Below are 16,736 nucleotides of genomic sequence, written 5' to 3' on the forward strand. Positions count from 1 at the left end.
ATCTAAGCTGTAAAATATACTCTCTTTTTTTGTATAATATAATATAATATTTTACGATATAATATAATATCGTATAAACAGAATGTCCCAAATTTGCATTTTCTATTTGACATTTTGGTCAAATATCAAAAATAGCGCTTCCTTAAATCAAAATTTAATAAAAACGGGATATTACTATTTTTATCAAATTCAAATATTAAAGACATAAAACTCATTATTCAAATGATAAGAATCACGTTTTATAATGTTTAATCAAATCTATTTGTGATTTATTTGTCACTTATATGCATCATGAATTAAATTTCTTTTTACTTAAAAAAATATTGATGCAAATATTAAAGATCAATTTACTGTTAAATATAAGCGATAAATAATAATATAATATTTAAAAATATTTTAATATATAATTTTTAACGACGAAAATGTTTGTAATACCATTTTCTTCGGTACATTTAATCTGGCCAGAAGATTTACTAGAATCAAATATTTGTAAGCGAAAATTTGCCCATGGCTGGCAGCCTTTAACAGTATTTTGTCGGTGTTTTATGTAATTTTTCCAATTATTCTCGTCTGAAATCTGGCGCCCTTCGGCGCGCGACTGAAATCGAAATTGTGGCGTGCCGCCAGCAGATGGCGCCGGATAAGAGAGGAGTATCACAGTCGCCGCTCTCGCGAGTTCTCGGCAGTATGGCTTCGGCTGCCGGTACGACCGTTGGTAGTTTTTCGTGGTGTTGTACGTGTTCGTGCGTGAACGTTTTCTGTTTCGTGAAAGAAAAGAACGAAGGTTTGCAGTGAAGAGACCTATCGAGAAGATCAGCTGGGCAAACGGGAGCCCTGATACGCGACATTCGGATCAGTCATGCGGCGGAATGTCAAGATCGCGTTGCTCTTGTCATGCGCGTGGATGTTCGCTTTTGTTTACTACTATCACACGTCTAGGGATAGCAAGGTAAAATGCATCGTTCAGTCTGTTGACCGTAGTATTTAGATATTAAAATAATAACGTATCAAGTGAGGCCATATTCACAACATACGAAAGAGAGTTTTACTTTTTGTACAAGCATGAGATATATTGTTTATACTTTGTTGAAGTTATCTGCTGTTCGTTTAGTTGTTGTGCTCGTCAATTTTTTATAACATTATTAATGAAAATCATATATTTCATAATATGAAATTTATAATATTTAAATGATATGAGAATTTAATTTTCTTTAAAAATTTTCCGTCAAAAATCGAGATTTTAATGAAACGATAAAGTAAAGCGAAACATTCTTAAGTTTGAATTTTAAAATAGCGCCAAGATACGTTATTTACATTCCTGACACTGTTTAATATAACATATATACATTTATATATTTGATACGTATTATATATTTTCAAATATACATACATATATATATATATATATATATATATATATATATATATATATGTATGTATGTATGTATGTATTTTTTACAAATAAATTAAATTCGATGTTTAATTTTGCACAAATATTTTGATTGGATATGCAAAAACAAACAAAAAAGAATATGCGCACTTGAAAAGTTGATGAACATGTATATACGTATACCATAAAACATACATATTTTTCCACTAAATTTTTTGCTGTGGTTTGCATATAATTTTTTAAAGTATTCTATATTTACGCTTTTAGAATTTGCATTCCCAGATAATTTTAACATATATTTAAAGATATCACACGTGCTGAGCGAGCATAGTTGCGTAAATTTGTTGCAGCTTGTCAGTTTTCATATATTATATTTTTTGCAAATTACAAAATAATTTCTACAGTACTTGCGTGTGTTAGTTTTCTGATACATTATCTTAATAAGCTTTTCGAATAAAAAAACACAAAGACAGATTCTATTAAGTTAAAATAATGTTTATTTCCGAAAAATATTTTGGAAACATTCCGTGTATTTTTTTATTTATATGAAAATAAGTAGTATTTGACATTTAAAATCCCAAGCGGCATGTTGACCCTATTACGTGATCAACATCCGCATTCCACGGAATATCACGAAATATCTAGCCCGATAATCGTGGGGGGAAAAAAGATCAATTGTCTCGGATCTCGATATCTTTATCTGCCATAATCAAATTATAAATCGCAATCCGCGAATTTGATTTTGCTTTTTGTTTCTTTGATATTTTTAGAGATTTGATCGCATAATATATATTTGATAAATATATTAATCTGTAAATCATAAAATTCTTTAAAATTATTATAATCGGAAGTTTAATATAGATAAAATTTAATCCTTGACATTATAATTATATTTAATTCTGATTATTTGAATAGTTACAATTTAATAATATATCGAAATCGGTACGCGCAATTTAATATATTAAACATGCTGGGAATTACTATTCAATAATTTCATATTAATAAATCCTTAAAAAAATATCATAAATAGTTTTATTAAAATTTCCTATTTTTTTATTTTGTTTTAAAAAAAGTAAGTTGAATAGTATATTTTTTATGGTATATATATATTGTTATATTATATATATATTAAATTTTAAATAAATTCTAATAATTACTGCTTTATTCGCAAGTCTAATAAAAAATTGGATCTTAAGAGATTTATTATATTCCATAAACACTTATTATCTCGGCGTCTTAATTTTCCCGAACTAAATAATTTACGCGGATTACTAAGCTAAATAATTAACGCGAACTCGATCGATAGCCAATAATTATAGTCGTGCGATTCTAATAAATAGAAATAAATAGAAAACTTGAATTTCGTCAACGAAAACATCGTCTTATTGGCGTTCTTGACTTTCTTTTTGCATCCTTCTCGCGTTATCTTATCTCTAATTCCTAAAGAGGCACGCTCGAGCGAGGATCGCTCGGCTTCCTCGATTCCGCGAACTCGAGAACAAGAAAGGGAGAGAGAGAGAGAGAAATACACAAACAAAAACTGAAAGAAAATATAACGTTTTTTTCAGTACTTTCAGTTTGTTTAGGTATTGAACATTACTTCTTGAAAGTTAATTTATTGCAGCGCTATAATATAATATAAATTTAGTGGAATAATATGTATATTTTGTAGCATACATATAGTATGTAGTACATATATATGTTCATCAACTTTTCAAGTGCAGGTACTTTTTTTTGTTTTGTTTGTTTTTGCAAATCCAATCAAAATATTGGAAAATCTGCCAAATTTGTTCAATTTATTTGTAAAAAATATACATGTATTCAAAAATATATATGTAATATACATATGTATATTAAATAAGTAGCAAGTAAAATAGATGAAAAGAAAATATTATTATATTAAAGTGAGAGAATTAATGACGCGTTTGGAAGTTCATGGCGACAAAACTTTATTTAAATACGCGTCTCGCCGCTATGGTATCCAATGTGATCCAAGTAACGCGTTTTCGCATGCTACGTCCAATTCTGGAAACGAACAAAACTCGAGGTAAATGTAACGTTAAACATAATAAATGCTTAATGTGACGTGAATAATGACAGAGTGCGACGGCCTCTGTCGTTGCACCTGTTTCGATTGACTACTCTCGCGTGATCGCGTGCGACACGTACATCCGTGCTACCGTAAAATGTGGACGCTTCATCGGACAAACTCGGGTTACTGCGATTTTCTGGCGCAATTTACAGCTCGTCGAATTTTGATAAAAAGACCAATATGTATGTATGTATCCATATATGCATTATGCACATATAAATTATCGACGGTTAACCCGATTCGACCGAAATTCCGGCACATTAATACCACGTCCATAATTAGATAATGCCTTTATATTTAATCGATATTATTATTAAATGTGTACACCGTTTATTATAACGGTGTAAAATTTTTTTCTTCTACTACAATATTAACATGCACACGAGTATATCTGTTTTTTGGAATATTAGATATATTTTTGCACATATTATGATTAGAGAGAAGGAAAAGATGATAAATCGCAGTTGTTATACTTGTGCGAAATTTGGGGCGCAATTTGTCAACTAAAACTAGAAATGTCGTGCGCGAATAATTAGTAATGTGCCGCGCATATAATGAAATTTATATCCGTTAATTTGCAAGCCACTCTCTTGTCCGTAACGCCAAATCGCTCGGCAGCATCTTAGATTAGATTATAGAATCTATTAGAGTTATAATTAAGTATGCGAAGTTATGCCTTAATTTGCACCAGCGAGTTACGTAATTATGAGAAGTTGCTCCAAATTATTTAATCCATGAGAGAGAACGCGCGTTGTCGCTTCAGGTCCCATCTACATTTCGAAGATATATAAGAAGTAATTACATTGATTTTATGTTTATACATATATATTTCAAATTATAATATCTCGCTATGAAATTAGAAAAGGGAAAAGAACTATGACATAAGTGACTTATCAAGCGATAAGATACGCATGCGAATACCTTTTAGGAGGATAATTTTAAATCTATTTTAAATCAATTTTATTAAAGGAGTTATTTCGAGTGTGTTCATTAAAATTTGGCACACATTATGGAAAATTTAGCCACTTTCTGGACTGTGATACTTTATTTGTACATCAGCCAAAACCGCGCGGTCGATCACTTCGAGAATCGAAATTTTCTATCGTAGATGCAAGAGCGTGTATTCGTGTGACAAAATCGCATTGACATGCAAAACTAATTATGCCGCGAACACGATTCACAAATTGACATATACATTGGTTTCTCAATGGACTTGAACGTCCCGCACTTGTACACATGTGCAATTTTCGATTTGTTTTAACTGCAAGTATTAAATAAAGTATAGAGTTTGGACATACGAGCAGTTCTTTATGGGATGTCAATTGATTGACAATCTATTTTTTTATAGATATAACTATTAGATATTTTTGAAAACTTAATTTCAACTCTTTTGCCTTAAAATATTTTTCTCCTAAATTATAATATTTGCAAGCACGAATGCTACAATGAAAAGAGATTGGTCTTGTTGTATATTATATCGAAATAATATCGAAATAATTTGTTGAATTTAATCGGTAAATCAAATAATTCTTCGAAACGCATATATGTATTGTTTCATTCATGACACGTGAATATCAATCCATTTTGAGGACATTGCAACTTGCAACACGTTGATATTTTCAATTCGTGATGAATAAACTAAAAGCAAGCTACGTGCAGTTACTTTGTAGTTGTCATTTGTAATGTTTCAAATATGTATGCAATATAATGGAAAGCGGATTCGAGTTTTGCAACAAATAATATTACGCTTACAATATTATTGCTTTTCGTCAAATAAATTTTGCGAATTGTTTGCTTTCGTGGAAAATTGACGCGGCCTTTTTTTGCGGGCTATATCAATTTATCTAAGATGCGCAAAAAAAGCAAGATGGTTAAAAGAAATAACGCGGATAATACGAACGAATAATGCAGCACCGGCTTTCTAAAGCCTATGTTTGCTGTTAAAGAGCCACGGAAGATCGATCAAGGCATTGCAACTCTCATTTAGATTCTCTACTTTTTGTAAGGATTGCTCCACATTTTCTTTTATTCCAGGTCGCTTCACTGCACAATACTATTATTTACTGAATAATATCTCACAATTGTGCATCGTCAATTTAATTTTTCTTGTTTATGTTTTTGTTATTCCCTGCAATGTTTATGCAATTGTGGTTATATTCCCTATGCTTATCGCTTTTAGTTGAGAAATAAGCGCATCAAACTTTTTAGATTTCACTTGATTTGACTTGATTGACTTGGTATAATCGAATTTATTGTAGCAATTTTATTTATGTTCAATAAATCATTTTATCGTCAGAATAATTTGTTTGATAACTTTGTAAAAGATAAAGCTTCTTGATATATTTTTTATTTATAACTTTTATCACATAATTACATAATATAAAAAAAAAAAATATTTTTTTATACTATCCTATTTTTTGTTATCTTAAATAAAAAGAATATAATAATTTTTTTAATGATTGAAAAATTATTAAATTTATAAATGAGAAAAAACAAACGAGTATTTGTTATTATATATATCTTTGAATAATTGTATTTCTGCAGCAATTAATGTTTTAATTAAATCGAATAGCAAATACAATCATAGAGAGGATTCTCGATATTTGATGAACTTGTTAACCTTCTCGCTAAGCGTTATCATTGGGACTGCAACATTACATGGCATATATTAACGCATTCGCATTAATCGCAGTCTTTGATCAATGCATGATCTAACAAGTTCGTTTAAATAAATGCATCGAGTATGATGTTGTATCGATGAAATTGTGATTTTACTTGGCGTTATATACGCAGCATGTTAAAAGAAAGACATTTGTCAACCAGCGATCGATGTTACTATCGATTTCGCAAACGACTTTACATCAGCGAATCACATTTCCCGAATGACGGAAATCATAGATCCTTCCAACCTCTGATATCTATTAATCGTCGCTACTCGTTCATGATGATTAAACGTAATCAATGTAATCGAGTATTCAACACGAATCGATCTTAAGAATCCCCGATCGGATAACATATCTTAATCGATTTTCATTCATAGATTTTATTTCAGTAGCCGTTGAGTCATAAACAATAACTAAGAATAATATTACTGAACTCAAATATATAGTATTAATAACGGGCAATATTTTATATTCATACAATCTCCCGTCGGTTGGCGCGAAACTGCGGAAACTCGCCGAAATCTCGTTTAAACGTTTAAAGGGAATATTCTTGAACGCTATAAATTTCACCGCCGCCATTTACCGCGGAAACCGACGACGGTGGGATCCGTGTCTCCGTGCACTTATCGCGAGGTGCAGTAAAATTCATTGGGCAAGTCTTTCTCATCTCTCTCGGGTGGAAATATTTTTTTCTCAGCTGATAGTTAAAATCGAGTGATTTTATGGAAAGAAAGAGAGAGAGAGAGAGAGAGAGAGAGAGAGAGAGAGAGAGAGAGAGAGAGAGAGATGAGAGAAGCGTCCGCGTTCGGTGACTGACCCGGCTCGTCTCTGTAATCGCCGATGCGACGCGGCGTTTAAACGCGAACGCGCTAATGGTGCGGACTAATCGCGTTAACCTGCAGGAAACGATTCGGTCGTTAAGCACGGCGGCCGCAATCGAAGCGCCGTCGAGTGTTGCTTTCGTAGCCGAGTTTGATTAAATCATCAGTTGTTTGGAGTATCACGCGTAGCTGCTCGTACGCCGAGAGACGCACGCTCAAGGGTTGCCTTACCGAAATGCTAGTTTTACACAATTAAATCAATGGATTCCGTGCTTTAATGCACAATCGTGTACATTTCAAATCAGATTACGATGCGACGTCCGTTTTTTATTGCATGACACGAGAGACAGTTGAATACTTGATCGTGTATGCTGAATATATTTTCTTGTCGCACGCATGATTTTAAGACATTTCGATTTTTTATCGTCATTTGTATTTTATTCTAAATTGATATTGTTGTACGTTACATTGCAGTTACGCTACTTTAGATTTATTGCGACATGTGAAAATGTAATTTAATTATTTAAAAAATGCAATCTCTTCAATTTAACATATTTCACGTTTTTATTCCATTTTCCTGGAAATAATAAGTTTGATGCATTAAACAAAATGGCTTCCACCACAGATACATTTGGTATTGTTTAATATTTAAAGCGCGACATAAAAGAACGATCGAATCATCATGGTCGTGCTACTTAAACGAAACGCATTGCGATATTTCAATGAAATGGCACATTTTCATATAAGTTCCTCATAACGCGGCTCTTTTCTCCCTCTTCTCGAACTTATTATATGCAAATAGTTCCTTTTACTTTGCATTGCGAATAAAAATAGAAGGATATGGAACATCGTTTTTTCTATTATTGATCGAGTCGGAAAATTTGCATATAAAACTGTTATTGTATATAAAATAATAATAATAATAATAACAACTAGATCAATTATTCATTAAAGAAACATATGGTACACAAATGAGGGAAATTAATACTGACGAAATAGCGCGTGGTAAATGACTATTACCATCGCAATTCTTCTTGGTTTGTAAGTCAGGAAGACATACTCCATACACGTTCTCACGCTTTGTTCGGGTTGCATGCTACATCCGCCATATTACATTACAACCGACGGGAGATGTTAATTATGTATCACGATGAGTAAATGTAGAGCAGGCGAGTAATACAACTTTTGTAATTATCAACGTTACGCCGGTGCATAATATTCTGATTTGTTATGTGTAGAGATAAGTTTGATATAATGACTCCTCTTCTCTCGGTTTACGATTTTATCTTATTTTTGTTTAAGGAAAATTTTGTCATGCAATTTTTAGATTTTTTGTGATTTCACTTTCGAACGTTACTTTAAATTTAATTAATTTTTCAGATATTAATAGCATGTTTCCTTATTTTATCGTATGTGTGTATAATATTTTGAATTTTTTTCTACTATGAAATATATGTATCAAAGTGCATTACTCATGTCAGATTAAACAGCATTGACAAATTTTACCTTAACTAATCAGGCGAGCTCATTTATTGGTTTTATCATCGTTTCGTACAGATTTCAGTTAATTGGTATTTATTCGTGCTATTTATTTACGATATGAAATAGTAATCTGGTTTTTCAGCTATATCATTTATCGTCCAACAAATTGATATTCAGTAATTGGCTTTCGATATTGAATATCTGCAAATTATATATATATATACAATACATGATTTGCTCCACTTATTTAATTGAGAGCAAAACGCAGATCCTTCTGTTTTATTTTCTCACTAATAAATTTATATTATCTAATCGATAATAATTTTCTATTGTTATGTTAGTAAATAAATTTTTACTGGAATATCGAAAATCTCTCTCTCTCTCTCTCTCTTTCTCTCTTTCTCTCGGAATGCTCAATTTTATAATTAGAACATAGTAATTTATTTGCTGAATTTAGCGATTTGTTTCACACAATGCATATATATACCCAACGTCTTCTCTATACAATGAAAATTTTTGTACCTTTTTACAAAAAAAGCAAGTCAATTCATAGAAATAAAAAATCTCGTGGCGCATTGATTCACAAAACCGTAAAATCGGAAAAAGAGCCATTGGGTATTTTAAAATAATTATGAAGGCAAATTATATATTGTGCATTGCGTATGTATCTTTTATCATAGCAATGGGCGTTCTCTTAAAATATAAAAGCACAGGGATTATCAACGTTGCTTTTCAGCAAGAGTGTGCCTTATTTACGAGACAAAAACGTGCGTGTCTCGCGTGTAACTCACAAACACATGTAGCAAACAGCATTTGTTATTTCACGTACATACATGTTACAGATTTCGAGGCTTGCAATGAGCAAAACGCGTCGGCGAAATGCAATGTCACTTGTATACTGGCGCGACGTAATGCTCGACGGTGCGAATATCGACACCACCCGCTTGATTTCCGTCATTCGAAAATCCGAACCGATGTTATAAATGTAATCCGGAGAATTTCGAAAAGATTAAAGATAAATTTAGCTCGATGAAAAATTTTTGGGCTTTTAATTTTTCGATCAAAAATTCATAATCACTCTCTTTGGATTATTTATATAATCGTGCAGCAATAAAATGAACAAGTTTAATCTTTTTAAAATAAATTAAGATTCTAATAAAAAAGAAAAATGCGACGTATATATTCGCCGGATGTAACGAGCATTTAGGCGACGATTTGTTCCACCGGCTCATAATTCGAGATTCGTCGTATGTATGTGATACTGCCTAAAATTATTCGGATACGAATCGTACGATCGATAATTAATGGTAAATTTGAGATATCCTGGTCCCTTCTCAACACGTCGATACTTTGCGATTGTGTGTGCGTGTCACGTATGCGTGCACACAAGTGTCCGTGAAATAGGGATGATCTGCTCGCGAGGACCGGTTTGAAATAAGTGCCATTCTGATGACCCAATTCTTGCAAAGTTCGTATGCGCGCTGCCGGTCCCGTGTACACGTGTATCTTACGGCACACACGTGCATTTGAATCACATACCGTTGTGATATCAGGCATGCGAAATATTCTGTCCGGATGTCTATGTAGTCGGTTGTTAAAAGTTTTTTATATATATATATATATATATATAACCTCCCGGATAATCTTCTTTTTTCAATCTGGAAAAATACGGAATTATTCGATAAAATTATTATTGATAGAAAAGAAATATTTATTTATTTATTTATTTATTACACAATCATATTTCATCATATTCATCGTAACAGCAATGCGATGTGCCGAGTTATTCTACGCGTGTATACGTACATGTGTATTTGTACATAAATTCGATTCTGACAACTCTATTGCTATTTGTACAATGTTATTTAGTTAAACGATAACATTTGATTTAAATTTGCTTCCACGTTTAATGGGGACATTCGATTGATTCATCACGATCGTGTCCATGATTGATAACAAGTTTGACGTTGATATAACCAGAGCTCGGCAATATTTTAATAAACAAGTTTATTATTTAATAGAGTTATTAAATTTGTCAATATGATCCCAGTTATTAGAAACTGATTTCATATATTTAGTTCACTTTATTATTTTAATTATCCGTAGTATCGTCTGTAAATTGCTATACATAGATCTATATCTACAGTATTGAAAACTATTAAAGATGTATTGTATTGGATACCGTATATTATTGGAAAGATCAGAGGTGCCAGAAGAAAATTCTAAAAAATACAAGATGTTGATGTTCTTATTTGCGCACTCAAGTAATATCATATATACACAGAGAGAAAAAAATATCGTTATACTTATTTTTATAATTTTCTAAAAGAAAAAGTTTAAAAAAGAAAAAAATGATACTATGCTATTTCATATTCTTAACATGTCACGCTGTTGAATTTTGAATCGGAATCTCTGCTTTTCCGATCGGTTTGTCATTTTTTCGGTTGACTCCCTCGCCGTCCGTCGTCCATCTCTCGTTACACTACTGCACTACAGGTAATCTTCTATCTTCCACATCGCGTTAACGTACCATCGCCGGAGGTTAATCCCAGACGTTCTCGCGTGCGGTTCCCTGTCCGTGCAAATATTTAGTTAATGTCTATAACCGGCATGCGGTGAATTCTCAGCTTTTGCACCGGTACGTTCGGTCGGTCGGTCGGTGATAACAAGACGGCCTTTGACGCAAATCTGTGTGCACCGGTCGTCTTGTTTGATTTGACTCGATTCGCTTTCTCGTATCAAGCTGTGGACCACCGTTTTATAAAAGCGGTGGCATACGTATAAAGATATTGTACGTGAATTTATTCGTCCGTTCACGCGATCCTTTTCCCTCCGCGTTCTATCGCAGAAACATACGGTCTAGTTAAGTATTCGGAAATTGCACGAATCTTTATTTTATACGACATCGCGGACATCAGAAAGAGGTTTCTGCATATATAAGTAGCGGAGGAAATTTCAAGGAAATCTAATATAATGAAATTTATAAAATATTGCGTTATGAAATATATTTGAATAAAAGTGTGATGTGTGTAATACAATTGATGAAATATTTAGTGTTCAATTATGTGTACATAAAGTTGATTTTCATCATTATTCTTATCAATAACAAACCATTATTTTTCCGATTTTATTCCTGGCTATTTTTTCATTCACATTTTTTTTATCTCGGATAGTTGCTTTTTAAATAAATATAACAGAAGAATCATTTTAACTATATATATTTTAACAAGAAATAATAAAATATGTGTGGAGATTTCTTCACAGTTGTTATTGCTTTTAAACATTGGATTACTGTCTTTATTGTAAAAATATTATATCACCTGTTAGGAGCAGAAGTATTTTTTCGAAAAAAAAAAAAAAATTAACCGAAATCTTTCGTTTAAAAAAAATTTATTACAATAGTTATATACATCAGTATTTCACGCGACATTAAACTTATTATTATACATATATTATTTTAACTTTATATATATGTATTTTTTTATATGTATATGCATGTTTGATTGTTATGTATAAATACGCTGATTTTTTTATATATATATATTAAAAGAAACAACGTTAAGCAAATTTTAACAAAAAATATTTTATATCTGCAAGCATATTCAACTTTTAATCCGTCAGTTCATCTTTGCCGTGACGTGTGAATACGCACTCGGGTCGAAATTACACGTGCGCGATGTTCTGTTCGTCAGGAATCGGCATCGTTGCGGAACTGAGTTTGCGGGTGGAACGTATGTATATTGCATGCGACACGAGGGTTAGATGGAGGATTGTCCGGGGGTTCATTAAAGCGGCCGATTTCGATACCCAAAGCAGCTACGCGTACGAGCTCAGTCCATAAATCCGGCTTTGTCAGCAACTAGAAATCGTTAATTTCCGGAATGTCACTCCATCCTTGATGCGTTTCGGTGTGCCATCATCCTTGCCTATCGCGTTAGCCTATAAAATAGACTGCATCGCGATATACTGTTCGAGTAGTTCTCGTATTAAACACGACGTTATCACTAAATTATCTTTTGTAACCCATGCCTACGTTATTATTGTGGTAATTCGTAAGGACACATAAAGCAGTATTAATTAATAAATAATTTATTTTGGTAGAAAAAATATTTAAAAATATATAGATATTATTTAATATATATATATATATATATATTTTATAATTATCGTACGTGCATTTTGAGGATATTATTTCTGCATTTTTTTAGACTGTTATTTGAAGTATAAAAACAACTCGGAAATAGATGAGAGTCTTTGTTAAGTACATTAAAATACATATAAGAGAATGAGAGAGAAAATTATATGTATAGATGTGATGTGCATATTGAAAAAAACTGTTTGATCAAAAAAGATTACATGTATTTATGATTACAAAAATGGAATTGTGATTGATCCTAAAAACATTTTAACAATAACCAAAGTCAGCATCAATTGTAATCGATCTACTTTCGTCTGTAAATGATATCGCGGAAACGAGAATGAAGACCCCGGAAATGAGGGTGAAGACCTCGATGTCTATATATCTTTACCCCGATTCTCTCTTTTTCTTCAACAAATAAAGATGCCATGGGGGACAAGTAAAGCTAAAGAAAGCGTTGCAAAGTTTACTTGCTTTTCTCATTGTGCAATTAAGTGCTGGCAAACTTTATGACAGAAATTTTCTTCTGAGTAAACAGCTTTATACAGCGTTTTTTACCACGCATTTATTTTATGCTTAAATAATTCTTTAATAAACTTGATTAAATAGTCAATCCTGCATCCTTCTATGCACAACATTTCTCTTTCTATTTTTTGAGTTGTATATTGAGTCTAGAAATCTCAATAATTTGAGCCATTAGATGACTCAAATGAATGACATTTTCTCCCTATATCAAATATTATTTTTATACATTTTGTTACAATAGAAATAGCCACTGATATATAGAGGATATTATATCGAAAAGATATTAAACTTCTATTTAAATTGCATTTTCAGAAAACATGTATAAGCATCCGTTTTGCTGTCAGAAGAAATAGTGGCATAATGACATATAAAAAAAATTTATAAATGAACAATAAATATACGAATAGTTTGAAGCGATAGTCTATTATTTGTATGATAAACTCACTATTATTATATTATAAAAATTATTACATAGGAAAGGTTCTTTACAAATTATTATATTTTGAATTAAAAATATTGTATTACTTAAATTGGAAAAAAAGCTGTTTCTCATTACTCGTTAACTCGTTCCGCTTGTTCTCTCTTCGTTTCTTTAATATTTCTCTGTCGTATCTTTGGTAGATTTCCCTTAGATATAATCTGTATCAGCGCGAGGAAACGTGAGATAATGGCTGATTTTCAGGCGGAAGAAATTTTTGCCGTAGATGAACGTGCCGAGAGCTTTATTAGATCGCTAGACAAAGAGGTTGAAGCTGTTTTAGTATTCTTCGTGAAGCTAAGAGAAATCTGGACTAATTAAAGCAAAACGTGCACACTGGCGACGTATGGTTTAATTGTACTTTTCTTCTTTCTACCAGCTGCCGTACATTTGCTTGCCGGCGCGTAGTCGGTCCCGTATTAATAGCGCAGATTCTTTAGGGAATACATATGAGTCGGCATTTCGTTAATTCTGCATTTTGACATTTTTGTGCTGACAATGGTGATATCTTGGAAAACTTTATTTGCTTTTTTGCACTTGATGAATAATTGCTATTCTTTACTTGAAACCGATTGACTTTGCTCGTGATTTGATAAAAAGCAGATTGAATTTTAATGCTTTGCATAATTAATGAAAAATAATATATGATGAATGAAACATAATATAAAATGAGTCGATTTGAATAATTATGAATTTTTTAATGCAGATATTATATATACATTAATATTTTCAACATTAATTGTATACATACTTCTAAGTTTACAGAAATTGTACCATCTTATTCCAACTTGAACAAAAAAAAATCGGTTGGGTTCTGAATATATAATGAGATCTCTTTCTCTCTTTCTTCTCTTTCTCTTTCTCTATCTATCTGTCTATTTATAATTGCACGAGTGCAGATCTGTTTCTGAGCCAAGCTTTAGCTTTTGAAAAAAAATGCTGCTGCAATGATGTTGGCAACGGCCTGCATTAATTTTCCCCTTCCGAATATTCCCTTTCCATGGCTCTCGAAAAGTTTTGAACCTTCGTTAAGTAACTCGTCTGCTCTACTACGAACCGTTTCTTTGCTGCTCTTCAGAATTCTGTGTTGCCGCGCGAGTTCTCGCTAAGGCAAATACATTTTTTCTCGATTCTTCCTCTGCACGGTGCTCTCCTTCGCATAACTAAACTATTTTATTCAGTGCAAACGCCCTTCCCCTTTCCCCCGTTCTCCATTTATAACACAGCACGTGTTCTTAAAGGAGATTTCCGTCTCGCGTTTACGCAGTCTGCTACAGTTATAAATCGGCATGTTGCAAAGAAATTATGTGATTGATGAGAGGATATTATTTTTCTTAACCGATATTTATTCCAAAACACGAATTTTACGAAAAATTGTTAAAATTGTTCACTTTTCGCAATTAATTCAATTTTTCTATTCTTTAATTTTTATCTCTATATTTATTCTTTATTTTTGTCTCAATTTATCGGATAATATTATATAGAACGTTTTGCAGATATTCCAATATATCGCACCGTCCAGTTAAACGATTTATTACCTTGAAAATATGTTGTAAAGAACGAGGCTTTCCATTCGCGCAGATATCGATAGTACTGGGATATATTACCGTCTCTTCAAGCATGAACCTAAAGCCGATTCGTTATGATTGCTACCTAAATGAAATTTTCAAAGAACTGCGACCGATATATACAGGGAGAAGAGAAAATACTGTTCCAGACTTTTATCAGCTCTTGCTATCTTTTTATCGTCAAAGTACCTTCTCCGACATCATTACGATGATCGGCTTAATATCGGTCGCATCGTTTCTGATGTAAGACTCATAATTAAATGAGAAATTTAAGAAAAAGCTCGACACAAGGAACGTGGCAACGAGCTCGGCAGCGAATTAAATTACGATCCAACTTTGAAAGTACAGTCATGTGTTAATATTTTCTTAAAGGATACTAGAATTAAGAGTTTAATATTTCCCTCCATCACTGTTTATCCGGCTTTAATAACGAGAACACGAAATATAGTTGATTATCTGGTATAGAATTTATTCTTCATTGTGCTAATTAGTATGCGCGACTGTAAAATGGTTACATTCAACATTTATATGAAACAATAATAATAATGCAGAATTTAAGCACTTTAATTTTCCTTCAAATCGTAAATAACAATAAAATTTACTACAATTTCAATTACATAATTTTGACATGTATCTGCTTAATATTTATTTATACTTTGTATGTCGCATTTTATTCACTAATGTGAATGTCTCGCTCGTATAGATACATCTTTTGGCAGAATTGAATGCATATATTGCGGCCTGAAATGTACACCTGCGCACGTACGTTGGTTAAGTTTCAGGGTTCAGCTTCGACGATCCCTGATCATCCGACGGTGAACAATTACACGGATATTTGGTACGGCACATTACACATCCACGCGCGACAATAGCTTCCTAATGCTCTTAATACCTGCCATAATTCCGGGCATGATGTCCGTGGGTGTGCATTTCTCGTAGCGTAGCATTGTGTAGCAACGTTTCAGCTTAATTGGTCCGGCCGCACGAACGAGATTCACCCCCGCAGTGTTTTCTCACATCTCCTTCTCCTCCCCTCCCCTCCCCCACCGGTGGGATTCATTGCCCGGCGATTATATTATAGTGTTAAAACATTAGTGCACACTCGTAAACATGCGGCGTAATGAGCCGGCTGCATTCGCAGACACGAACAGCATTGCCACTTTCCTTCTTTTTCCGCGCGATTCACGCTGCGAAGACGAATTAGCCGTTTGATTTATTTACGCCGAATTGTAGTCGGTTTGCATGTTTTTATTTTATCATTTATTTGTAGAACGTAATGAAAAATCGAGGGATAAGTAAATTAAAATGATTGATACATGAGTAGAATTGATAAATAGAAACTAATATCAGACATTGATACATTTATAATGTGTTTCTGTTTTACTTTTTATGTAATTTATTTTTTATTACTCCATTATTAATTTTTAATCAAATGATATTGATTGATAAAAATTCAAATCAAAGTTACGGAGATTACATTGATTAGAGGAATCAAGTTTATAATCGGAAAATTAGAGTTTATGATTTTTATCGCACTCATTGTCAGTCTCAATTTTTATAGGATTATTGGTGCAATGGA

The 16,736-nt window shown here is 32.5% G+C and overlaps 1 protein-coding gene across 2 annotated transcripts in view; it reads left to right on the forward strand.

Moving 5' to 3' along the window:
- The first annotated feature begins 697 nt into the window (after window positions 1–697).
- The window catches only part of LOC126856924 (polypeptide N-acetylgalactosaminyltransferase 2), a 189,250-nt gene continuing 173,211 nt past the window's right edge, over window positions 698–16,736 (forward strand). For both annotated transcript variants that reach the window (XM_050605943.1, XM_050605944.1), the window contains exon 1: window positions 698–949. In XM_050605943.1, coding sequence (XP_050461900.1) covers window positions 860–949 — 90 coding nt within the window. In that variant the 5' untranslated portion in view covers window positions 698–859. The remainder of the gene's footprint in view (window positions 950–16,736) is intronic.

This window comes from Cataglyphis hispanica, chromosome 20 (genome assembly GCF_021464435.1).
Source record: "Cataglyphis hispanica isolate Lineage 1 chromosome 20, ULB_Chis1_1.0, whole genome shotgun sequence".
NCBI classification, from domain to species: domain Eukaryota; kingdom Metazoa; phylum Arthropoda; class Insecta; order Hymenoptera; family Formicidae; genus Cataglyphis; species Cataglyphis hispanica.